At 37.0% G+C, this 27998-nt stretch overlaps 1 protein-coding gene across 3 annotated transcripts in view; it reads right to left on the bottom strand.

The window, feature by feature from the left end:
* PIK3C2G (phosphatidylinositol-4-phosphate 3-kinase catalytic subunit type 2 gamma) overlaps positions 1-27998 on the bottom strand; it is a 427919-nt gene that overhangs the window by 241503 nt on the left and 158418 nt on the right. For all 3 annotated transcript variants that reach the window (XM_065940721.1, XM_065940712.1, XM_065940703.1), the window contains 2 exons: positions 19160-19253; positions 15385-15479 (listed from right to left, as the gene is read on the bottom strand). In XM_065940721.1, the coding sequence (XP_065796793.1) occupies positions 15385-15479; positions 19160-19253 (189 nt within the window). The remainder of the gene's footprint in view (positions 1-15384; positions 15480-19159; positions 19254-27998) is intronic.

The following is a 27998-nucleotide window of genomic DNA, read 5'->3' on the forward strand; positions in this document are numbered from 1 at the left end:
ACATGCATGAATTAGACCACAGAGTTACATATATATGCCCACTTATCTGATTAAATACTTTGGTTGGGGAAGTGCTATATTCCAACAAATAGAATATCATTTGATTAAAAAATAAAAAAAAAATAAAAAAGAAAGGGAAAGAAGGAAAAGCATAAGAAGAAATAATTGTCATGTCTAGGAACTGTATGAGGCATATTGCATAATCTTATGTTATTCCACCTTTAAAAAAATCTCAATTCTTTCAATGATTGACTGATTCAACATATATTTATTGAGTAGCTACAGGTGTCAGGGCCTGTGCTAGGTACTTATGGTAAGTATAGTATTCTTGTTTTGCAAATGAGGAAATGGAGGCTCAGATGTTAAGCCAATTGCCCAGGACCAAAAAGGCATGGTGTGTCATAGCAAAGATCACTGGGTGCTTCAAAATAAAGCTCCAAAAGTGACAGACACAGTGTCCCCTAGAAGTTGGAGCAGGAGTTGGACCTAACTTTAATATGAAAAAAAGAAAGTGAAGCCACTCAGTGCTGACCAACTCTTTGCAACCCCATGGACTGTAGCCTACCAGGCTCCTCTGTCCATGGGATTCTCCAGGCAAGAATACTGAAGTAGGTAACCATTTTCTTCTCCAGGGGATCTTCCCGACCCAGGGGTCAAACCCAGGTCTCCTGCATTATAGGCAGACGCTTCACCTTCTGAGCCACCAGTGAAGCCCATCTTCATATGTACAGAAATAGAAATAATTTCTTCAAGATAGTAAAGGAAAGAGAAAAGAGAAATATTCAGTCTTCACTTGTCATTAATCCACTGCCAAATTGGAAGGAACTGCCAACTATGACCCTGAAAGTGAACCCTGCATAACTGATGTTACTTTACCTTAAGAACAAATTATCTCATTTTAGTCATAAGCGCAGTGATAAGGTTTATTATAGACATTTTGTACCAAATGAATAAGTCATTCAAGGTTTGAAAATCTGACTAAATTATGAAAAAGTCCATGATGGCCACCAATCACATTTTCTTCCCCATTTCATGAGATGTTCCAATGATTTCTTATCTTTTCTCGGATAGCGTACAATGCTTTCCTAGTGTGGTAGGTTTAGCAATGTTATGGTGATCCATTCTCTTGCTGTTGTGAGAGGTTCTTTAGTTCTTTGCCTTTGATGTTCCCAACTTCTTGAGTGAGTACAGTTTGCATTTGCACTTTACAGTCATAACCCTTTAAAATAAACAAAGGATTGGTGGAAATTTTTACTTGTATCGTCTCCTTCTGAATTGTGTTAGCAGGCAGTGGAGTGATGTGAGTGTTATAGATGCTGACCGTTGAAATGTAAAAACAAGTATCAACAGGCAATCTGTGAATGTTGTTAGATTCCTTTGTCTGTTAAATTTCTCTGAAACTAAATGATGCACATATTCCCAACTTTTTCTGACACTGAGCATGTTTCAAGATACTTTTCTTAACAGATCTCTGAACTAATCTGTATACACATTGATTTTCCTGGTCCCACATCCAAATTCTATTATTAAGCTTCAATTACAAATTTGAATTGGAAAAAAACAAAAACAAAAACAAAGAACAATGGTAGGAGTGAGGAGTCAAAAGTCAATAATCCAAGATTTAAATTCAACACAATTATTAATTAGCACTATAACCTTGGGAACTGTAATATTATGTTTCTAAATGAATTTCTATGTTTTCAAAATGACTCAAAAATACATCCTTAAATGTGCTAAATACACATCTTGATATATATGATCTCAATCCATTTTAACAACTGCTAGGCATAATTGTATTTTTTTTTTTACAAATTATGAAAAAGATCTGGGAAATTAAGTAAATTTTCTGAGAGCATTTAGCTAGTAGAGATCTGAGTTGGAATTTCTATTATGTTTTTCACCAAATCTTGTTCTCTTACTATTACATTATTCTGCCTTTTATTGTAATTATCTTTTATAATATTTACATGGCTTGGTGGATCATAATGGATGAGACTCAGTGTCAATTTCTGGCTCTTCCACTTAGTAGCTTTGCATATTTAGGCTTTTGAGAACTGTTTTTCATTTGAAAAGTGGAGATAACAGAGTTCTCTGAAATAATGAAAGAGTATTTGAAATGACTAGTATATTATCTAGCATTTGTCTACCAGAAGGCAGTGCTGTCCTAAGAAGAAAGAGTATTGAAAACAGAGAGTTGGATGATTAGAATTTTTAGCAATACTCTTCAACTCAGAGCCATACCAGAGCTGATAAACTTTAGTATTCTAGTCTTCCTAGCAGAGAAAAGATAATAAAATATTCCTAATGATTATCCAAGACACTGTCTTATCACCAATTAGGTTCATGAAGTTCCTTGACCCTGAGAAGGAGTTCACTGGACACTTGATACAACTATTCCCAATAACAAGTAATTGCAACATGAACACACTGAATGTATGGATGTGAGAGTTGGACTATAAAGAGGGCTGAGCACAGAAGAATTGATGCTTTTGAACTGTGGTGTTGGAGAAGATTCTTGAGAGTACCTTGGACTGCAAGGGGATCCAACCAGTCCACCCTAAGGGAAATCGGTCCTGGGTGTTCATTGAAAGGACTGATGTTAAAGCTGAAACTCCAGTATTTTGGCCACCTGATGCGAAGAACTGACTCATTTGAAAAGACCCTGATGTTGGGGAAGATTGAAGGCAGGAGGAGAAGGGGACAACAGAGGATGAGATGGTTAGATGGCATCACTGAATCAATGGACATGAGTTTGGGTAAACTCTGGGAGTTGGTGGTGGACAGGGAGTCCTGGTGTGCTGTGGTTCATGGGGTTGCAAAGAGTCAGACACAAATGAGTGACTGAACTGAACTGAACACTGAATTTGGTTTCATAATTCAACCAGAGGGCTTAAAAATCATTGAATAAAATGTTTATAATTATTCTATTGAGACAATAGAGTTGAGAAATAAACTCTAGCATCTGTAGTAACTGCTTGGATTAGCTAAGAGAGAAGCTAATGGTTGAAGAAAACACATTACTTAAACTATGTTTATCATTATTTGTTTATATTTTCTATTCCTTACACAAAATAGCTAAAATTATGTATATAATAGACACTCAATAAAAACTTGGGGAACAGATATATGAATGAAAGAATGAATGACTAATATAACACTCTTTTTCTCAGTAGACTTTTTTTTTTTTAAAGATATAGCAGTGGAATCTATTTCCAATATCTATATATATCTCTGAAAAAGTTCTTGATTGCAATGTTCTCTAATTATTTATTTATTTATCCAGTTTTATTTATTTATTTTTATTTTACAATATTGTATTTGTTTTGCCATACATTGACATGAATCTGCCATGGGTGTAAATGTGTTCCCCGTCCTGAATCCCCCTCCCACCTCCCAAAGAGGACACAAATAGATGAAGAAATATACTATGTTCATGGATTAGAATAATCAATATAGAGAAAATGAGTATACTACCCAAAGCAATCTATAGATTCAATGCAATCCCTATCAAGCTACCAATGGTATTTTTCACAGAACTAGAACAAATAATTTCACAATTTGTATGGAAACACAAAAAAACCTTGAATAGCCAAAGCAATCTTGAGAAAGAAGAATGGAACTGGAGGAATCAACCTGCCTGACTTCAGGCTCTACTACAAAGCCACAGTCATCAAGACAATATGGTACTGGCACAAAGACAGAAATATAGATCAATGGAACAGAATAGAAAGCCCAGAGATAAATCCACGCACCTATGGACACGTTATCTTTGACAAAGGAGGCAAGAATATACAATGGAGACAAGACAGTCTCTTTAACAAGTGATGCTGGGAAAACTGGTCAACCACTTGTAAAAGAATGAAACTAGGACACTTTCTAATACCATACACAAAAACAAACTCAAAATGGATTAAAGATCTAAATGTAAGACCAAAAACTATTAAACTCCTAGAGGAAAACATAAGCAAAACACTCCCTGACATAAATCACAGCAGGATCCTCTGTGTGACCCACCTCCCAGAATACCGGATATAAAAGCAAAAATAAACAAATGGGACCTAATTAAAATTAAAAGCTTCTGCACAACAAAGGAAATTATAAGCAAGGTGAAAAGATAGCCTTCAGAATGGGAGAAAATAATAGCAACAAAGCAAAGAACAAAGAATTAATCTCAAAAATACACAAGCAACTGCTGCAGCTCAATTCCAGAAAAATAAATGACTCAATCAAAAAGTGGGCCAAAGAACTAAACAGACATTTCTCCAAAGAAGACATACAGGTGGCTAACAAACACGTGAAAAGATGCTAAACATCACTTATTATGAGAGAAATGCAAATCAAAACCACAATGAGTCACGCCATCAGAATGGCTGCTATCCAAAAGTCTACAAGCATTAAATGCTGGAGAGGGTGTGGAGAAAAGGGAACCCTCTTACACTGTTGGTGGGAATGCAAACTAGTACAGCTGCTATGGAGAACAGTGTGGAGATTCCTTATAAAACTAGAAATAGAACTGTCATATGACCCAGCAATCCCACTGCTGGGCATACACACCAAGGAAACCAGAATTGAAAGAGACATGTGTATCCCAATGTTCATTACAGCACTGTTTATAATAGCCAGGACATGGAAGCAACCTAGATGTCCATCAGCAGATGAATGGATAAAAAAGCTGTGGTACATATACACCATGGAATATTACTCAGCCATTAAAAAGAATACATTTGAATCAGTTCTAATGAGGTGGATGAAACTGAAGCCTATTATACAGAGTGAAGTAAGCCAGAAAGAAAAACACCAATACAGTATACTAATGAATATATATGGAATTTAGAAAGATGGTAATAATAACCCTGTATGTGAGACAGCAAGAGACACAAATATATAGAACAGTATTTTGGACTTTGTGGGAGAGGGTGAGAGTGGGATGATATGGAAGAATGCCATTGAAACATGTAAATTATCATATGTGAAATGGATCACCAATCCAAGTTCGATGCATGATACAGGGTTCTTGGGGCTGGTGCACTGGGATGACTGAGTAGACTTCTTATGCACTTTTCTATCTCTGTTCCCTGAAGTCCACTGGTCCACTTTTTCAGTTGCCCCCATGACAACTAGAAAGTAAAGCTCTAGACTGAATTCTGTGATATTTGCAGAGTTATCAATCAATTTTTGTTGACATAAAAAATTGAGACTCTCTAAAAGTAATGGTAAGTTTTACTTGGAAGAAAGTAATGGAAATTTCATCATTTTGGCAGCTGAATGACATTTACAGTCTCTTAGTAAACATATATACACAGTGCCCAATTTATAAAAAAGATTTATAAAAAAGGAAAGTGATGCATACATTAGAATTCTCCATTTAACAATTTCAGATGACTAAACTCAAGTTAAGATAGACCAATAATTTGACATTCTTTCACAAGTGGTTAATGTATCAGGCAGACTGTCATATCTGAAGACAAACACTGTTTGTGCAAGCTGTTCACTCATCTTTGGTCAAAAATGAATCACACATGCCAAAACAAGAACAAGAATTCTAAGTTATTAAACATGACAAATATTTGATTGAAATACTCAGGTCTAGATTTTGTAGCAAATAAAAGCAACACATATGAAGTTCTTTAGAGGAAAATAAAGTCAATTCCTTTCTGTTGTAACTACAATAATTGTACACAAAGTTGAAATCTGAGCTAGAAAGTTAGCAAAAGAAAAACCTCCAACCTTTTCAAAGAGGGATCTTTTGATGAGCAAAGATAGAAAGTAAATTAGGGCCTGAAAAGAAAGGACTTATTCAGTAACTGATATAAAACAAAAAGAACTAAGTATCTTCACAGCCCAGAAAAAAGAACAAAAAATTGGAGAATACAGGAGTCAGCAAAAGTCATAAACTTTTCAGTAATTCCCTAAAGCTCACAGAAAGTCTCAATACAGATTGTATTTAAAAGATAGTAATCAGCTATTTGGCAAGGTTTGCCCCTAAAACACTTCTTGCCAAATCACTAGACATAACCTTTTATTTTCAATCAGGGCTTTAAGAAACAGCATAGTTAAAGTCATAAAAGCACCTCACTCTGTGGACTCCATCGGTATTAACACCTGATACCTCTTCAAAAAATTTATTCCAGACTACCATATTTTTCTGTAAGTCATTTAACTCAACAAATATGATTATTAGAATACCAATGGCCAACTCTATACATTTAGTATAATATGATTTGGGCAGATTGCCTGCTGTTGTAAGTACAGTAGTTAAGATAATCTGTTGGCAGCACCAATGTATGTGGTGTGATTATTTTTAAAATTCATTCAGCGAGTATGTATTGAGCACCAATGATTCTATTTTCTGCCACATGGGTGGTGTCATCTAGATACACAGATGACACCATCTTTATGGCAGAAAGTGAAGAAGAACTAAAGAGCCTCTTGATGAAAGTGAAAGAGGAAAGTTGAAAAAACTGGCTTAAAACTCAACATTCAAAAAATGAAGATCATGGCATCCAGTCCCATCACTTCATGGCAAATAGATGGGGGAAAAAATGGAAACAGTGACAGACTTTATTTTCCTGGGCTCCAAAACCACTACAGGTGGAGACTGCAGCCATGAAATTAAAATGCACTTGCTCCTTGGAAGAAAAGCTATGACAAACCTAGGCAGCATATTAAAAAGCAGAGACATTACTTTGCCAACAAAGATCCATCTAGTCAAAGCTATGGTTTATCCTATAGTCATGTATGGATGTGAGAGTTGGACCATAAAGAAAGCTGAGTGCTGAAGAAAAGATGCTTTTGAACTGTGGTGTTGGAGAAGACTCTTGAGAGTCCCTTGAATTACAAGGAGATCCAACCAGTCAATCCTAAAAGAAATCAGTCCTGAATATTCATTGGAAGGACTGATGCTAAAGCTGAAGCTCCAATACTTTGGCCCTCTGATGTGAAGAACTGACTCATCAGAAAAGACCCTGAGGCTGGGAAAGATTAAAGGCAGGAGGAGAAGGGGATGACAGAGGATGAGATGACTGAATGGCATCAATGACTTTATGGACATGAGTTTGAGCAAGCTCTGGGAGTTGGTGATGGACAGGGAGGCCTGTTATGCTGCAGTCCATGGGGATACAAAGAGTTGAACACAACTGAGCAACAGAACTGAACTGAACTGAATGATTCTACTATGTGCAATGTTCTGTGTTAGGAGAGACGATCAAGATAGAGCCTCACAGTACAGAAAGGGAACAGAGGTTTTTTTAATCTACACCAGATCTATTTCCCTCTTTATATCTGAGTAAAGAATCTGATTTTGTTCAGATATAAAAATCTTTAGGAGAGATTAACAGTTTGGGCATAGATTCTCAATATTATAAATCAGCTGGGTAAGTCAACTCATTCAATTGCCATCTAATTAGATAATTGGTTCAGGATGACATGCAACCCAATTCTGGCAAATGATATAGGAAGTTAACTCTGCTATGAAGTTTATAGAAAACTTTTCTTGTTGGAGAAAGATCGGTCCTTTTCCTTTTGCTGCATGGTGCCATGTATGCATGTGACACCAGTGCTGCCAGTCTTCTTGTAACCATGTTATGAAATGGACTAGAGACCAGTCAACATGCTAAGGATGACAGAGCAGAAAGATAAAAGAAACTGTTTATGACAAAATCAGTGAGCTTCTGCAATAATAAACTCCAGAACAACCTGACGAGCAAACTGTGAAATGATTATTTTTTCACATCATTTCAACCCTTTGAATCAAAATTTTCTGTTACTTGTGGCCCAAAGTGTCTTAAAGAAAAGGGAAATAATGAAGTCAACGCAAGTATGCATGCTTCTCAGGTGGCTCAGTGGTAAAGAATCTGCCTGCAAATGCAGGAGACACAGGAAACTCAGGTTCAATCCCTGGATTGGAAGATTCCCTGGAGTAGAAAATAGCAACTTGATCTAGTATTTTTGCCTGGAAAATTCCATGGACATAGGAGTCTAGTGGGCTATAGTCTGTAGGATCACACAGAGTCAGACATGACTAAGGAGGATGAGCATGCATTCACATAGATATACACCCAATCTGCTTTCCTACACTAGATGACAGTGGGCAGGGCCTTCTTATTGACTTTGGATTATATTTGGAATATAATCCAAAATGTATGTGGTACTTCTAGACCTGGCACCTAAAAATATCTTCAACCTGATGCTCTGATTCTCTCTCTTTCTTTTTCTGGGTCCAATACCATCAGCGTGGTGATATGCTTCTATTACCTGTCACTAATCCAGATCTTTTCCCTGATATTCATTAGAAACCAACAAAAATCAAGCAATGCTATTTTTTAAGGTCTTAACCCAAATCTCTGGCATAAACTATGGGAGAGAGGGGCTAATATTATTATAAGGGAACCAGATGACTATCTAAGGAAGCAATGATGTAACTGCATGTAGTTATAATGAAAAATTGCAAGAGACTGGATTAGAAAGTTTAGTTCCCAGTTGTCAGATGTCTCAGTTCCAATAATTGAGCTCAGTATGTATATACATATGTACGTACATACATATATACAAAATGTTCCTTTTTACAACTCTTTACTTATTTAATAAAATAGAAGAATATCAAGGAAAAATAATTTAAACTAAGAATAATTTTAAGGTGAAGCTCTGTGCCTGTTTTTGCATTTTTCTATGGTAGACCTTTTTATCGGGCTTCTCTCATGACTCAGGTGGTAAAGAATCTACCTGCAATTTGGGAGACTTGGGTTCGACCCCTGGGTTGGGAAGATCCCCTGGAGAAGGGACTGGCAACTCACTCCAGTATTCATGCCAGGAAAATTCCATGGACAGAGGAGCCTAGTGGGCTACAGTCCAGGGGGTCACATCAGATTCTATTTTCATATATATTTAATAGGAGTAATAAGACAAATTATATTAGAAAATAACTTAAAATTTATATTATGCTTTTTAAATACATCTTTTTATTAAAGGAACTACATATAACCTTTATCATATAAAACAGACAAAAAACAATTGTTCTTATTTTTGACCGTAACTAGAAAACTGTGTTAATGAATTTTACAGATCATTATGTAAAATGTAAACCTTTTCACAAATAACTGTTGCTTTTCTCCAGGTTGGTTGGAGTGGAGAAGAGCTATCATTAGTTTGGTGAGTTGTTGATTATAGGGATTTTATCTGGTGTGTACTTTTCTGAGAATGACAGGGTGAAAGATGATTATAACAGATCAATATTAAATGACAAGATATATCTTCCCCTTACAAAAAAGTGAAGCAACAATTCATTATTTATTACACTGTAAAGATAAAATGGTGAATTAGTAGCAATATAGTGATTCTAGAAGGTAAAGGATTGAGGCTTTAAAACCGCCTATCGATTCTGTATCATGCGTGCTCTATTACACCATAATAACTCCCTAAAGTGCAGCTCTTCACTCTCACTTTAGGGAGTGTTCCAGACCTCAAAAGAGACAGAGCACGTACCTCCTCTGTGTATAATTTGTATGCCTTTATCAATATTTAAGTCTGACAGAAGGGAAGTGTTTTTTATTTACTTGATGGCCAGCCTTGCCTCTCTGCCTTGTGCTTATATTATATTTGGAACAGGTCATGGGTAAAACTGCAAAATGGGCAGAATCTGTGGCCAGCTCTCTCCTTCCACTCTGTCCCTGCCACACAGCCCAGAGGTTTTTTTTCTGCCTAATGAGAGTTAGCCTGTGAATTTCTTTAGGCAAACACCATTCTAGTCTATCCTTAGTAGTTCAGCAGTATCTAACATCTTAACATGTGTCATATAAGTGGACAAATGAGGACTTCCTTGGTGGTCCAGTGGCTAATACTCCCCATGCCAATGTAGGGGACATGGGCTCAATCCCTGGTTGGGGAAGATTTCACATGCCTTGAGGCAACTAAGCCAGTGTGCCAGCTTGCCCTACTGAAGACCGCATGCCCTAGAGCCCGTACTTCGCAACAAAAGAAGCCATCACAAGAAGTCCACGCACAGCAACTAGAGAGCAACCCCGCTCATCACTAGAGAAAGCCTGCTTGCGGCAACGAAGACCCAGCACAGTCAAAAATAAAATATTTAAATATGAACAAATGATAAATTAATTCCTCATAAGCATTATATATATATATATAATATGAGAAGAGTACTTCTGAGAGGAAACATTATTTAACCAAAAGGAGTGGTTGCTAATGAGAGAATTTCAGGCATTGGTGAGAGAAATTTAGGAGAGGGGTAAGGGGGACATGTGACTTCAGATCACATGATGCAAAATTTCCACATTATTTTGTTTTATTTAGAGTAGCCCCTGACTTGTGAAATTGCCCCAAAATTCTAGATAGGAAAAATTTAAGGTAGATTGTTAAGAAAATGACTGGCCAGTTTTCAAATCATCTCAATTTTAAGCGTGCTACATTAGAGCTCATATAGTCCTTTGATACCATGGGCCACCCTGGAAAGCCCTCATGGTCCCAGAGACTCCGGTACCTTAGTTCACTGTGGCATTCTCCCAGCTGTTTCAGCAGACGCTGCATCAGGGGCCAGTCACCTGATACTGTTCTAGCCTTGCCAGCATTGTTTGGCATCAAGGCTGATTGACTGCTCAAGCAGCTCTCTTCTGCCCCCTTCTGTCATAAATTTGCATGTACCCAGCTGGGCCTGGGACAACTCTGTCCTATTCGTTCCTTCAGTAGCAATTTATTGAGTATTTGTCAAATGCCAAGTACTGTCCTTGATAGTACTTGATACATATGATATATTTGATAAATATATATATTATATATTTGATAGCACTTGATAAATATGATATTATTTATCAGTGAATGAAACAGAAAAATATTGTTGTACCTGGAGAGTCAGCCAATGGGCATGTCATCTCAGGTTATCCCCATACTTTGAAGAGAACATTTTCAGAGTTTTGTAGGATATGACTTAAAAAAACAATTTATACAGATTTTTATTCAAAATGGCTCTCTTGGAGCTCATTCAGCCAGACTTATTAATACTATTAGGAATATGAAAGGCTGCAATATTGCTGTTCCACTTAACGATACATGTCTAGCAAACTGATGCTCCAATTTTTTTGAAAGCAAATATTTAAATTAGTTTTCTTTGATAAATAAATGTTTATCTTAGCTAAGCTTCCCTAGAACAGACACAGGAATTAAGTGTATGTGATTTACTGAAAGAGTTATTCTTCAGGAAAAAAACCTTTGAGGGAATGAGAAGCACTCTAGGGGAGGGGAAGGAGTTAACCAGGAGATCAAGGTCTAATCTAGCTTTGAGTCATCTCGGTGGAGGCTTGGAATGAAAATGGTACCGTAACGATTTCCCACTCCCCAGACTAGGTAGCTGTGTTAGCAGAGACGGATTCTGCAGAGAAGAGGCAGCTGTCAATTGGCAGTCAATATTCACAGAAGCTGCAAGAGGGGTCCAACAGCTGGGTAGAGGGGATCTGCCTAGGGCACTGACAGTATCTTTGAGAGTGCATTGAATTCCCCGCATGTGAAACTATTGCTGGTCTTAAAGAAATTTCTCTGGTTTCCTGACTTAAAAAACGTTTTTTTGTCAGTACCTCCTGAGTGTCAGGCATTGGCATGATCCGTATGTTGATGAGTATGACATGATAGTTATCATGAGTCACTATCAGGACTGGCAGGGGAAGCAGACGGGAATAGAAGGGCTAAGGTAATGTGACATGACCGCCGTGGGGTCATCTAGGGTGTCCTCTGGGAGACAGCATGGGAGCGGTACCCCTGCTGGACAGCGGCTGCGGAATCAGGAGAAGCTTCCTGCGTGATGTGTCATCAGAGCCAGTCTAGTCAGGGCCCTTCATAAAGTCCTGTCCTTACTGTGAACTGCCATAATAGACTAACACAAACTGAACAATTGAGATTAATCTCACAGCTCTGGAGACCAGAAGTTTGAAATCAAGATTGGGTTGTGCTTCCTCTCAAGGCTCAGGGGGAGAATGCTCCCCTGCCTCTTCTAGCTTCTGGAGACTCTGGACAGTCCTTGGCTTTGGGCTGTATCACTCCCATCAATGATGCCATCTCCCCATGGCCTTTTCTGTATGTGTGTGTCTTCTGTTTCTTACAAGGACAGTTGTCATTGGATTTAGGACCCACCCTGATAAAAACCCACACTGGGATTCCCAGATGGCTCAGTGGTAAAGAACCTGCCTGCCAATACAGGAGACACCAGAGACTTGGGTTCGATCCCTGGGTTGGGGAGATCCCCTGGAGAAGACATGGCAACCCACTCCAGTATTCTTGCCTGGAAAATCCCTTGGACATAGGAGCCTGGAGGGTTATGATCTGGGTCTCACAGAGTCAAACATGACTGAAGCAACTTAGCACTCACACACTGATAAAACAGGACAATCTAATCTCAAGATTTTAAATTTAATTATATATTCAAACACCCTTTTTCCAAATAAGCTCAGAGTCACAGGTTCCTGGAATTAAGACATAAATAAATTTTTGGGGACATCCCATTCAATCCAGTGTCTCACTATCAGTTAGTGATGACTGTTTGTTTATTTCTTATTCAAAATGGAAAGGGTCTGAGCTTAAATTTCTATAATTGCTATATGATGGGGGAGAAACCTCCTAAGTATGAATTCCAAATGCTACCCTACCAATTTACAGCCAACTTTTAGGGTGCAAACTGTGATTGAGAGCTTTTAAACTTTCCCAATCCAAAGCTACTGTTAGCTCCCTTTCCGTGAAAGATTGGGGATATTCATCCTATGTCACCCTTTCAATGGAGGAGACTTGCAGTAACTCCAAGTCAATTTCCCTTTTCAGGAAGGCTGCCCGCAGTGATGGCAAGTAGTCAAGATGGTTTCTGTGAAAGCCTGTTTATTCACAACTCAACATCTGAAGAGTTAACCTTCTGATCAGTGGCAGGTGGAAGCAACTGTTTGGGGGAGACCTATTTGGGAGGTATACGATCACAGGGCTTGGTAAAAAACTGAGCATATTAGTGAGAAACAGGGAGGGTCCAGAAAAGCTTCCAAGACCTGAGTGAGCAGGGTAAGTCGTTGAGTTCAGTGCTGAATATGCTGAATATGATGAGGCAGTACCTCACCCAAGTGGAAAAAAATCATTCAACTGATGTCTGATGGAACTCTACCTTTTTAAAAAGTTATCAGATTTTGGTTTTTATTGTTTTTGCTTTGTTTTCTAAGGAAAGATAAATTGAGAATTTTTTCAAGTGTATCATGAGGATTCTGAGCAGCATCTTTGAAGTTTAAACTCAGCATTCTACATACAAATGTCCCCTAAATATGATGCTCATTCCCAGTCACTCAGTCATGTCTAACTCTTTGTGACCCTATGGACTGTAGTCTGCCAGGCTCCTCTGTCCACGGGATTCACCAGGCAAGAATACTGGAGGGGGTTGCCATTTTTTTGTGTGTGTGGTTTGCCATTTTTTTCTCCAAGGTATTCTGCCAACCCAGGGATCAAACCTGCAAATCCCACGTCTCCTGCACTGCAGGTGGATTCTTTACCACCAAGCCACCTGGGAAACCCCAAATATGATGCTAGGGAGCAGCTTTTTTTTTTTTTTTTAACTCCAAGATATATCTTAAATATATGTAATGCTCTTTGATGCTTAGAATATTTTGCCTGATTCTTAATTCTTAAGTTTTAAAATGATATTGGTATTTTAAAATTTCCCTCCATGTTGTCTTGTTCCTTTTTCATATTTTCATAAATTAAGCATTCAGAAACAAGTAGTTCATTTATAACTTACATCTTTTTCTAGTCCCTCTATCTTACTCTCTTCTTAAATCAGTGAGAAGGGAAATGGGCTTTGTTACTCTTTTTTCTCTTTTTCATAAAGGTGAGTTCTATACTGAGAAAGTCTTTCCTCCCACCTTCTTTGACAAAGTGACATTACTGTATTTATTGTGAACCTGCAAGTATGGCATTGATTGACAGCTCTGTCTGTACCCACTGTTTCCTACCAAATGACCCCACTTTTTGCACCTTTACCAGATGCAGAACTTACTAAGATGGCTCTAGTACTAGTATTATGACAATCAATGTAAGTCCTCAATATTTTATTCTAATTTTTTAAATGATCTTTTTATTTGCTCTTCTACTTTATATATTTTATATTATGTTTTGGTTCAAATATTTAAAACAAGACTGTTATGTGGTCATGTTACTTTTTAATATGTCTTCGTTTTAGTAAACATGTTTTAAAAAAGTGAAAAGTGAAAAAAAGTGAAGTTTGAAGGGAAATAAACGTTGAGGGTAATGGAGTTCTAGTTTTAATATGACAGTGAAATACCAACAAATATATCCACTTAACTTCCCTTATCATCAAAATAGCTGTTGGAAAAATGTAAGAGAATAAGACTTAATTCAGAGTCTGATGAAGAGAGTCTACTTAGCGGAAGGCCTACTATTGGCCAATGTATCTGATGCCTAATTATACTGACATACTAGAGGAAAATGATCTGGCTTTTCTATTAGACACTTGAAATGGAAATCTGCATCTAATCAAACATTAGTTCTTGACAATTCCTTGTATTTCTATTTTTATATGAAATCCTTGAGTCATTTTCACGGGAAGAGTGATGTCAACAAGAGCAATGTTTTTCAAAGTAGAAAAACATGATATTCAAAAATGATATTGACTTCCTTTTTTCCCATTAATTAAATTTCTTCACTAGCAATTGAAGCCAATAAATGATGCTTGTCATACATATGTGAGGACAAAAGATAGATTCAATTCCATCCTTAGGTTACTGACACTTGTAATTGCTAAATTTTTTGTGTGAATTTAGTAATAACAGTAGGGAGAACAGTATCCAAAGAACACCTTGTTTAGTAGGATCAGGAGCAGGCAGTGATGGGAGAAATCCTGATATATCTTAAAAAAGTCTAACTTCTTCACTAATAGTATTCAAATTTAATGTTTTCGGAAAACTTTAGTGCTCCAGGAATTTTAAGCTTAAGACAGTATATATTGGCCTCGATCCCACTATTTATAACTAATATTGTTACAGAAATTACTTTTCAAGCTTACATTCTTCCAAAACATACACAATCTTATAACTAGATTTTATACTGAAATATTCAAGAAGTAGGTGTGACCACATGTAGACCTTGTGATTTAAAGTTATCGGAAAGGATCACCTAGATTTAAAATTCCAGTTGGATTCAAAGAGCAGCAACAGTACAAAAGGAAGATTTTTAAGACAATGACAGTTAAATTATACTTATAAATAAAAATAACCCTGATAAAGACTCACATCTGGCTGAATTTTAAGTGGAAGTTTGTATCAGTTTTATAAGGAAAAGCTGCCCCACAAAAAGAAATTGAAAATAAAAAAAGGCATCCTACCTTACTTTGGTTAATCTTACCAGTAAAGACGATGGGCAATCTGGATGCTTTGTAGTGAGCGGTGTAACAGAAGTTGCACTAGAGGACTCTCAAGGTTCCATTCAAACTTGACAGCCTGAAATAAGAGATGCAATTACTTTATTTTTTTTTTCTCAGTAACAAAATTATATCAGAATACAGAGGTACTTAAGAGGCTTGAGAAAGGGAAAACAGCATAAAGGGTTTGACAAAATACTTATATTTGATAGCTTTATCAGTTGGTGCATAACTAATAACAGAGCATATACACATCACACAATTTAGTGTTGTGGAGTCTGCCTTTTTTTCTTTTTTGGCTTTTAGTATTACAGAATAAATAAGAGCAGGTGGTTGGTGGAGTTCAACCATGGCTAGGGAGAGAATCCTGGCACACAGAAAATAATATCATGAACAGTGTCTTGGATATAAAAGATGGCATTATTAAACAATAGATGTTTCTATTCTCTTGGTTTGAAAAAGTGAAAGTCATTCAGTTGTGTCCAACTCTTTGTGACCCCATGGATCCATGGAATTCTATAGGTCAGAATACTGGAGTGGGTAGCCTGGATCGAACCCATGTCTCCCGCATTGCAGGCAGATACTTTACTAGTTGAGCCTCTAGGGAAGCCCAAGAATACTGGAGTGGGTAGCCTATCCCTTCTCCAGGGGTTCTTCCTGACCCAGGAATCGAACTGGGGTATCCTGCATTGCACGCAGATTCTTTACCAACTGACCTATTAGGGAAGCCACACACACACAAAGCCTTAACTGAAACCATGTACTGAGTATTAACCTGCAGACTTTGAAGCTTTAGTTTTAAGTGTCAAAGCTACCTTTCAGTGGACACATAATCCACCCATCCCCCAATCTCCCATTCTTTCATCTGCACTGTGAGCAACTTTCTAACGTTTTCTAGGATATTCAACCTGATGAAAAAACACAGCAACAGCAGCCTTTGAGACCTAATTTAGACCTCCACACCCACTTCCCCATCAGCACTCGGTATCTGGGCCCTCATCATCATCTCATGAACCACAATAAGCTGTGAAAATGAATGTCAGGTTTTCTCCCTATCTTTCTAAAAGGACTTATTCCTGCTTGAGAAACAAAGCTTCTATGGCTTGTGGCTCCATAAGCCATTTAAGTCACATACACACACAGAGTTAATACCACAGTCCAGAGAGCAGAAAAAATGGGTACAACGTTCATTCAACACACACCTAAAGAAACACCTCAGTATACTAATTATCCTTCAGGATGGGAATGTTTATGAGTTCTTGAAGTGTGAGAATGTCGAAGATGATCTCAGCAAATTTGCATAAACTCGTGATGCTGTCTGAATATATAAAGATCATAATGTGTGTTCTCTTAAACTGCAGTTATGACCTTCTTTAACTAACATGCTAATATTGGATTGACTAGACCATGGGCTGTGTTCATGCCCTTATCGTGAACATATCCTATGAGTACATTAGCAGGAGAGAGATGCCTCAGAGTCTACTTCTGTGCTTGTCTTTTAGTTTTCTTTCAAGATTTCCTTGTGATTTCTTTCTGAACCCAGTAACTACTTACTGATCACGAATGGCCTCCCTTGCTTCCAAATTCACTGCATCACTCTGTCTACTGCTACAATTTCTCCCTACATCCTGCATCATCATCTAAGAAGGAGACAATATTTTGGATGCATGCTTCGCTGGCTTCCTAGTTGTCTCAGTGGTTAAGAATCTGTGTACCAATGCAGGAAAGAGGTTCAATCCCTGGGTTGGGAAGATCCCTGAGAGAAGGAAATGGCAACCCACTTCAGTATTCTTGCCTGGGAAATCTCACAGACAGAGGAGCCTGGCAGGATATATAGTCCATGAGGTCGCAAAAGAATTGGATTCAACTAAGGAAATGGAACAACAACAACAGCATTATTTTGGACGCTCTTCTTGAAACCTACCTGCATTGTTACAGCTTGTGGTTTGCAGTAACCTCTGGGTCTGTGGCTTATTTGAGCATTAGCTATGAACCATAAGCTTCTCTGGTGGCTGAGACAGTAAAGAATCTGCCTGCAATGCAGGAGACCAGGGTTTGATCCTTTGGTCAGAAAGATCTCCTGGAGTAGGGAATGGCAATCTACTCCAGTATTCTTATCTGGAGAATTCCATGGATAGAGGAGCCTGGCAGGTTACAGTCCACATGGTCACAAAGAGTTGGACACTACTGAGCGACTAGCAGTTTAAGAACCATACCTTCCATTTTCATCATGGTCTTCAAGTACCTTCATATTGCTCTTTAACATAGCCTGCACAGTTCTAATAAAATAATGCATAAAAAAATAACATGATTCCAGAAAATAATCAGCAGGGTAGGAAATTTTTTTTATGTCTTGCAAAGTCAGGGTGCAGCATCAAAGTTTTAAGGGCAAACTCCACAATGAATGTTTTGAAAATTCTTCCCATTTGTTATTTTCCAGTCACATTACATATTTCTTTCCATCTCACAAGATTTTATAATTATCATTTTTAATTAGGGAATATTTGCAACTTTACCTATCTTTACCTCTGTGTATTTGCAATGCTGGATCCTGGGTGCAACTTGTCTTATAAATGAATTTGCATTTACAGGTGTATGTCTCTCAGCCACATTCCTAGTGTCAAGTGTTATTAACTCAGATTCTGGCCTTCAAATAGATTTAATTTACAAATACTATTGTAGAAATTTCCTTTTTTTGAGTTGGGTTAGATATAGCATGTTTCCCATACTCAAGAGGCATGAGATGAATAATGTTTCTGCAAGTTGAATTAATTTTTATTTTCACTACACACTCCTGCAAGGCTAGGGAAACCACAACTGTAAGGAGTGGTAGTAGTAACTCTCTGGTACATATGCTTCTAGATCAGTTCTCTCTTTAAGGCTTTCAGAGAAGTGCATGCTCTGTTTTTAAAGTAACATAGAATTCAATTCTATTATTAGAGACTCCTCACTTTAGTCTCAAGGTCCCTGTCTTAAATTCAAAACCTGAGGCACCTGGCATATAAAATAGCTTATAACGATGACCTGATCTTTCAGATAAGAAAACACCTGAGTTAAAAGCAAAGCAAAAGAAAAACATACAGACCCCTATTTTAGACCTATTCAGCATTCAGTATCCAGTTAACTTAGAAAAAAATCATTGTTTATATTTTGGATATTCAATCATATACAAGACTATTTGTGCAATTGTTTATATGGTAACATATTCAAACTAAATCAGACCATGATCAGATTTCTAGATAAGTTTATAGTATTTTCCAAAATTACTCCAATATCATGATATATGATGTTACAAAACTACTCTCTGGCAGCAGAATTTATTAGAAACTGTTTTAAAATCTGTAATTAATATTAGGATATGGGAAAAGCAAGAAAAATATTATGAGCAGATGCCTAGTAACTATTTTCTACATAATGTTTATTTGGCTACTTTTTTTTATAGTTTTATATATACAGCTGGATAGCAATTTTTCATCACAAGTATTTATTTTTCTGTTCTAATTAATCAGTGAAGTTTTTTTTTTTTTTTTTTTTTTAAATTCCCTTTTGGTGTTTATATACCTTTTTTGTAACCATATCAATTTTGGGTAGAGAATTTCTGCAGTACCCAAGTTAACATATGAGCTATATTTTTAGCTCCTTGGCTAGCCAAACTGAAATTATCACTTTTTATGTAGGCTACTGTTGATTCACTGGGACCTGTTTTAGAGAATTATTGGTTAAAATCCTGAAATTCCTTGGCAACTTTGCTGTCCTTACCTGAACTAGCTGTGGGAGATATTCCAGTAATTCATCGTTCAAGAGGTTGTCTAACTGCTGAACTGCCACGTTACGAATTTCTTGATCTGGAAAACTAAAACAAAGTAAATATACTTACTATGCTATTAAAAGCATACAATAATGCATGAGAAACATCAAGAAAACAGAGAATTAATTCCAACCCCAATGCATTAGATAAAATAATCTCACAATCATTTAAGATAATCATTATCATCAAATAATCACTTTTTTATATATATATATATTCTGTGCTCTCCTGTGAACTGCAGTCGAAAGTTCTTTTGACTAGATTTTGGAAACATGAGCTTAAGTCAGATCCCTGCCAACTTTTCTGCTTATAAAATGTGGATTATAGGATATCTAAGATTTTTTTTAAAATATATGAAAATCTTTGCTTATTATTTAGCCATGTATTTAGTAAGTAATTACTAGCTGGAGATCTGATGGCTTATATGATTAAAAATGGGATAAAACATATTTAAATGAGTCTTTGGGCAGAGAATAATATAAAACAAGAAATCTAAAGTATCTTACAATAAATAAATACAAATAATTTAATATAGCTAAATCTTACTAGGCTGTTAAGTTCTTGAATGTAACTATGCCTTACTCATTTTGAACTGCATATGCCTGTTGTAAGATTTAGCACCAACTAAACACAATAAAAGCTTTGCTGCTAAACTAAATTTATGAAGGTAGTTCACGTCTGAAACCCTACAGTTTGGAGGGTTCTCATCTGTGGGCACATAGGGTGGGCTGTACTATGCCCTTTTATGTAAGGGCCTTGAGCTTCCAGATTTTGGTTTCTGCAGGGGTGCTGGAACTGATACTGATGGATGACTGTGCCCCTCATAACAACTAACACTGCTCCATCAGTAGAACTGTGTGTGTGAGTGTGCACATGCATGCTCAGTCGTGTCTGACTCTTTTGTGACCCCATGGACTGTAACCTGCCAGGCTTATCTCTCTATGGGATTCTCCAGGCAAGAATACTGGAGCAGGTTGCCATTCCCTTCTTCAGGGGATCTTCCTGATCCAGGAATCGAACTCGAGTTTCTTGCGTCTCCTACATTGCCAGAGCTCCCGGAAAGTGCCTAGATATAAATTTGACACCACGCTGCTTTGACATGATAAATAAATATAACAAGGGTTTTGGTGAGAGCAACACCCTTATTTATTATTTTAAATAAACAAATCTTAAAAAATTAATATGCACAATTTAAAATTCAAAGGAACAGTTTAGAGCAATTCACTTAGAAACAAAGAAAAGAATAAATAAGACCCTCGAATCTCTTTGCATGGGAACTATGGATGCTTTTCAGGTGAGAGCTCTAAAGACTGTGGAGGTCAGAACACTTTAGTCTCTAACACCCAGTCTCTTTTCAGCAAGTCCAGTTACTTAAGGGTGAAAGGAATACATGCAGCTATAGTGTGAAGGACAAAAATAGCACCACTCAGTATTTCCCCAACTGTCCTTGATAGCAGTTTGAAATGTGGTGCTTAAACAGGTTACATATTTTCTCTTCATTCATTTAAACTGAGCATTTTAATTGCAACAAGAATTTCACTTCCAAGGTTGGTCATTCAAAACCTTTACTTCTGATCTACATATACTTTTCCAATAATATTTTCCCTACCGATATTCTAGCAATAAGACCTACTGAGACTGTAGTCTAGGCACATCTCATGAAGTACCACTAAGGTCAGATTTCAGCATAGCATCACGCACAGATGGAAAGAAGAAAGGGTGTAATAAAAATGCAAAGCTGGAAGAAGGTCAGCTTGTTTTAGCACACTAAGACTTTATTTTCTCCTAACTAAATGTGATTGACTCTAATTTATTGCTCTCAATTACTAAACCATTTGTCTGAGGCTTGTAGACATCAAGGTCAGTTTGAGGACACTTTGAAGCCTTGGGGGAATAGTTACTTGGTACATTTTGTTGCCTAAGTGATGACTTAGGTCAGATACTAGTCATCCTTGCTTTCCTATGTGCCTATTTCATCTTACTGATGTGAATGACAGCAAAGGAGGAAAAACAGAAAGCAAACATCACAACAAAAGAAAATTCTTTGGTTAACACTGTATCTCTAATCATGTGGGTATTTCCAAACACTAGAATGTAAAGTCCTTGAAAGCAGAAAAATTTTACCTGCTTTGTCCACTTACTGTCCCCATTATCTCTAGATTGGTGGACACTCTACATATTTCATAAATGTCTAAATTGAATTAGTTATCTTTTTATCTAAAGCATCACTACTGCCAGACTTCTGTCTCACAGTCTGTGTTATCATCTTTCTCCAGTCATGTAGGTCTGAAATTTTAATAATTATGTTTTCTCCCTCTTTGCTAAAGACTCATCATTTAATTCCCATCCCCCTCCTTTTTATCTGTTGAAATTCAATGCATCCTTGAAGACAAAGTTCAAGCATCAATTTACTGGTGAAGCTGTTTTGGCCACTTTCTAGAATCATCCCCTTTTCTATGGGATTCTAAACACCAGGCTGAGGGTAGGCTCATTCATTTGCATCCCTAGTCCAAGCGTAATTGAATAAAAGTTTGTGGAATTTCTAGTAGTCTTTTATCTTTACATCTGATCAGTTGCCAAGTTCTGTTGCTTTTTCTATCCCAATGGCCCTTGCATCAATGTTGTTATTTAGTCACTGAGTTGTGTACAATTCTTTTGCAACACCATGGACTGTAGCCTGCCAAGTTCTTCTGTTTATGGAATTTCCCAGGCAAGAATACTGGAGTGGGTTGCCATTTCCTCCTTCAGGGCATATTCCCTACCCAGGGATCGAACACATGTCTTCTGCATCTCTTCATTGGCAGGCAGATTCCTTTACCCCGGGCCACCAGGGAAGTACTCTATGCTTGTTTTCAGTTTCTTCTGCAATTATCTATGCTAGGCTATACTTGGCTCACACTGGTATTAGCATTTTTAATAGTAATACCTTATAAAATTTCCTGAATTATTTTGTAAGTTCATTTCCTATAAAACAGTAAATGGTTTTCTATTTTCAAAGAAACTTTCAGACGCATACTATTTATTTACATACTAAAAGCTAGCCAAACACTCCAGATTTTTGTACTACTGCAATACTGAATAAACTGCCCTGGCTCATTGTATGCTGTTTTTACTTTGAATATGCTATGTTCATTGTCACCTTTGTAAGTACTGTAACCTCTGCTTGGAACACCCTCCCTTCTCTTCTTAAACTTCTAGTTCTCCTTCAAGCTGTGGATCATATTCCCTTGAAGGCCACCATGCCGGTCTTTAGCAATCACTTTTCTTAACTCCCAGGGCACTGAGTGTTTCCTCCACTGGGCAATTGGGTATGACAGAGCGTGAAAGAATTTATCATTTTATTAATATGTATCCTCATTCTTCAACTAGTGAATATACTGTAGCTAAGGATTGGTCTATCCTCTTTTTTTATTTCCAGAATTCAGGACCACCCTCCTTACATGTTGGGTGATTAATAAAAATACACTGATCACAGGAATTCCCTGGCAGTCCAGTGGTTAGGACTCCATGCTTCCACTGCTGGGGCGGGGATCAGGGGCAGGGCATGGATTCGATCCCTGGTCAGGGAGCTAAGGTCCCACATGCCATGTGGCACAGCCAAAGAAATAAAATAAAAGCATTGGTCACAATAATAATAATGAGGAAAGTCATACTATGCTTCTTGTGCTCTGGGATAATTTATATATTATATATTGGTAGCAGGAGGTTCAATTCCACAAACAGCACTCATACAAATCCCAGATTTTTTTCCCCTCACAGTCGAAACAGTAAGAAAAAAACAAATCCGATGGCGATGGAAGAGAAAGAATTTCTTTTTCAGGCTCTTTAGGAATAGGAGAACAAAAAACTCATGATATCTTTATAGAAGAGTCCAAAAGGAATATTATGTATTTGTATTAATACACACAAATGTTGGGAAGAGTGTTTTTGCATTTTCATAGAAAGGGATGTCTCTTTTTATTCATTACTGGTGCTTGAAGTTCAGGAAGAAATTGGAAGAGAAACTGGCAAGAAATGAACCACATGACATCCTGAGATGTGACTAAGGCCTAACGACATTAAAGCATATCCAAATATAACCTCAATCTGACTATTTTAGGAAGAGTTGGCTACATTAAAAGAGATGCTGGCAGTGTTGGTGAAGTTCCTGGAAAATGGGGCTCTTTTATACATTGCTGGCAATATATAGCAACATGTATAAAAAGAATCTTTAAAATGTGCTTATTCTTTGATCAAGTAATTCTACTTTGGGAATTTATCCTACAGAAATAATAAAAAATGTGTGTGAGGAGATATGTATGCAAACAAAACTGGAAGTAATGTAAATATCTAAAAATAAGCACTTAAGTTAAATGTTCTATGACTCTATGATAAAATACATGTTGTCATTAAAATATTAAAATAATATTTAATAATATGAGAGTATAATGAAACATGTGTGCTTAACAAAAATGATGGAAAGGAAGGATCAAAATATGAATACCAAATTTCTAGATGGAAATGTCATGGATGACTTTAGTTTTCTTTTTTAAAGCTTAGTTTTTAAAGATTTTTAAACTTTCTATATGACTGTTTTATTGGTTACTAAAAAACAGTAATTTTAAAAGTAAGTCTCATTCAATTAATTATGAAAATACATTAATAATTGCAAATAATTGCACATTTTAAAATAAAATAAATTGAAAATAAATAATGGCAAATTTATTACCACTAGAACAAAGATCCAAATCATGTATTCTTTTAAGAATACACATTGTAGAGTAAAAGAACAAGCCTCATATTTTGTATTTGATTTAGAATATTCTTTTAACTAATAGGCCCAAATAGGGATCTCTACCCCTGGAGAATTTGTGCTTAATATCTTTTCAGGGCCATGAACTCAGCCACAGATCAATGGACAAATATGTTCCACAAATCCTGGCCTTTCTTCCCTGTGATGTTGTCTGAAACTATTTAAACATTCTTTGGGGATATAGCTATTGGCATTTCATGCTCAGTAACTCGCTCCTCAATGAGGTGAGGGCTACTCATATTAGTTCTCTGACTGTGGTGTGATATTTACACACCGAAATGTCATATGTATCAGAAGACTTCAATCTATTTTGAATTTTCCACAAGCCAGGTTATTGTAATTTCCAATGACCTGGTTTGCTTGAAAAATAAGTATAATTTTTGCTGATAATAAACTAGAGTCACTTTCTAGTGATCCTGCTAACCTTGGGATTACTAATTTCTGTAGTCATGGACATAACACCTTGAGTATGGGGAATAAAGAAAAGTCTCAGTAGAAGGATTCATCAGGCTGCTGTCAATTAGGTCCTCATTCATTCATATTTATCAGAAACTTCCTTATAATCTGGTGGCTCAGAGGGTAAAGCATCTGCTTGCAATGTGGGATACCCGGGTTCGTTCCCTGGGTTGGGAAGATCCCCTGGAGAAGGAAATGGCAAACCATTCCAGTGCCCTTGCTTGAAAGATCCAGTGGATGGAGAAGCCTGGTAGGCTACAGGCCATGGGGTTGCAAAGAGTTGGACACGATTGAAAGACTTCACTTTCCTTTCCTCACAATCAATCAGAAAATAGATAATTTAAAATGTAATAAATGGAGATCTATCCATTTTAAGGTATTAAAAAGATATAAGATCAGTAAAATTCATTACTTGTTGGGGAGGAGACCAGGTAAGTGAAACAAATTTTCATTTACTATGAAATTAAAAAAAAATTAGAAATAAAAAGAGTCCATGTGAAATAATCACTTATTTAAGGTTATTCATAATTTTAAAATGTCCATTTAATTAACTTTATGCTATCTAATTTAACTTCCAAAGTATGTCTGAAGAGAGGAGCAAAAAAAAAAAAACAAACAAACAAACAAACAAAAAAACTCTACTATTATGGTCAAAAATAAAACCTAAAAGACTGGCTTACTATTCAGTTTTATATGAGCTTCCTGAACAGTGATTCTATATATTCAGGGTTTAGTTGCTTTTGAACTGAGCTAACAATTGCATCTTTAGGATTTCTAAAAGGGCAAGATATCATACCTCAGAAAAATATAAAACTCGCTACAGTAATTGTTAAGGGATTTTACCTAAAAATAGCTTGTTGTCCAATGAGGACATTTGGACACAAAGAAAAAAATACTCTTAGCAGACTGGCTGTAAAAGTTGAATAAAGGAATGTAAGAAATATGGCTAAAAACCTCAAAATGTGAAAACATTAAGTGAAATGAAAGCAAATTCAAGACAAACATTTTTCAAAGAAACTTCAGTGAGATATCAATTTTATATTTTGGTAATACTGTAGGGTAAACACAAAGTTGAAAGTCAAGCAGAAAATTAAGTTGGAATTGCAATCTTTATATGGGCAGGAAAGGAAGCATACCAAATATTCATGTAATTCTTTGACTCAAGGGAGAAGCAGAAACTGACCAGTGGTTAGAATCTGCTGTTCAGTAGAAGTTCTTCAATTTCTCTTGGACCCTTTGAGATCCTTAAAAATTATAGACGATTCTGTTAGGTAGTTAGAATAGGGAAAAAGAGTCCAAAATGGCGGTGGCTAAAGGACAAGGAAGGGAAAAGCCTGTGAAAATAGAACAAAGGAAGGTGAAAGGACGGTCCGAGGACCTGAGTGAGGACTTCAGGTAGAACAGCACTCCTGGCTGAGCCCAATTTGCATAGGGCAGGCCCAGGGGGGAAGAAAACATATAAAAGGAGGAGCCAAGCATTCTCTCTCTCTCTCTCTCTCTCTCTCTCTCTCTCTCTCTCTCCCCCCGTCTCTCCCTCCTGCGTGGATACGCTCTTTCTCTTTCCCTCTCTACCACCCCCCGCCCACACACACACACATGCTGGCACGCTCCTCCACTCTCTTCTCTTCTTCAAGGATGGATTTTTCTGCTATCTTCTAAATAAAATAGAGCTGTAACACTGATTTGTCTAAGAGCTATGACACAGTTTGTCCAAGACCTGAGAGCTGTGATGTGCCGAGGGCTTTAATGTCCGTCGCTCCAAATCACTGTTGTGATGAGACAGAGAACCGAGGAGCATACACTCTCCTGACAATTCCAAAGAGTTTTTTTATGTGGGTTATGCAGGCAGGTGTTCGTGCTCAGTCATGTCTGACTTTTTGCGACTGCATGGACTGTAGCCCACCAGGTTCTTCTGTCCGTTAGATGTCGCAGGCAAAAATACTGGAATAGGTTGCCATTTCCTTCTCCAGAGGATTGTCCCCACTAAGGGATCGAACCTGCATCTCCTGGGTTTTGGCAGGAAGATTCTTTACCTGGGAGTCACCTGGAAAACCTCTATCTATAAATAATTATCAATTAAAAATAAAACCAAGACATTTAAGAAATATTTATCAATTCATTTTAAGTGACATTAATAAATTCATTATATGTTAACATAAACAATATGTTTCTAAAAAATATAGCTGTATTTTCAGAAAGAAAATAGTGAGAAGAATTATACCGTTTTTGTCTCTAATGTCTGGTTTAACAGAAAACAGCTGAATTCTCCTATCTGCTTCGGCATTAACTCTGTTGTAATACTGCATATCATGCAGTCTCTGGAAAACCCCACTCTACACTCATGAGTAAATGAGTATGACAAAAAGAAATGATGTCTGGAACTACTTTGGAAACAATTTTGACCTTGTGACATCGCTGTAAACATCTTGAGGACTGTAGACCTCTAGGACTGTAGACCGTAGACTTTGAAAACTTCGGATGTACAACGTAGTTTTGGTCAAAGGATCAGCACCCATGCCCTGTTTCTAAGACAGCAGCACATCAACCTATGTCTCCCATGAATGAAAAATTGGCTTCAAAGTCATCTGACCAACATCAGACTTGGGACTTGTCATTCTTCCTCAAACGTATAATTTCTCTCATCTCAGAGGGCTATAGGAATATCACAACAGATTCAGACAAGCTTCAATAGGACCACTGGAATTATGAAGTGAAATTTCAACAGAAAAATACATCTTTCAACTTCTTCCCATTTGGCTTGTTACTTTGTCATTTCTACTTATTTCTTACTTTCTTTTTCTCTTCTTTTTCTAGTTTGAAAAATGATATAGGGTCAATAGCTTACTTCAAAAACTTCTGAAGTGATGGGTGAAAGCCAAATGCAATGTAACAAATGTTGACCTTTAAAAAAAAGCAACTTGAAGTAAACTGAAAAGCAAAGAAATCTGAGATCAAATTTAAGTGTAACAGAAATGTCAGACTTCAGAAAACACAGTAAGAATTCATGCAGAATGCCATGAGGCTATTCAGCCTAAAAGCACCAATGTCAGGTTGGAATTAGAAAACCATCAGAAGTACAGAACTGTTTTTCCAACAGGTATTGAGTCTGATGACACACTCAGCATCGGCTTGGAAGGAAAATGTCAATATGAACATCCTTGCTATTTTTCTAACACTAAAAACAATCAGACACGACAGAAGAAATTTTTTTCTAGAAAAAGAGGTGAATAAGGCTTCTTTAAGATGATTGTCAACCTCTATCTAATGAATAATTCATGTTCTTTCAAAATTGTTCACATGATTATAGAATATTAGAATTCAAGGAAATCTGGAGATCTGGTTCAACCTCCTGACTGTATACATGAAGAAACTGAAACTCAGAGAGTTTGGGCTATTTTCCTGAGGTCATTCACTGGTTGATACTGAAACTAGATTCTAAATATCCAGAATACTAGGCCAAGTTTTCTATCAAGGCCTTCTAATCTTTTGACTAGCTATTATCATCTATGCTTATATAGTAGGCACAAGACATATTTGGGTGT

The sequence above is a fragment of the Muntiacus reevesi genome, chromosome 1, assembly GCF_963930625.1.
Source record: "Muntiacus reevesi chromosome 1, mMunRee1.1, whole genome shotgun sequence".
Taxonomy (NCBI): domain Eukaryota; kingdom Metazoa; phylum Chordata; class Mammalia; order Artiodactyla; family Cervidae; genus Muntiacus; species Muntiacus reevesi.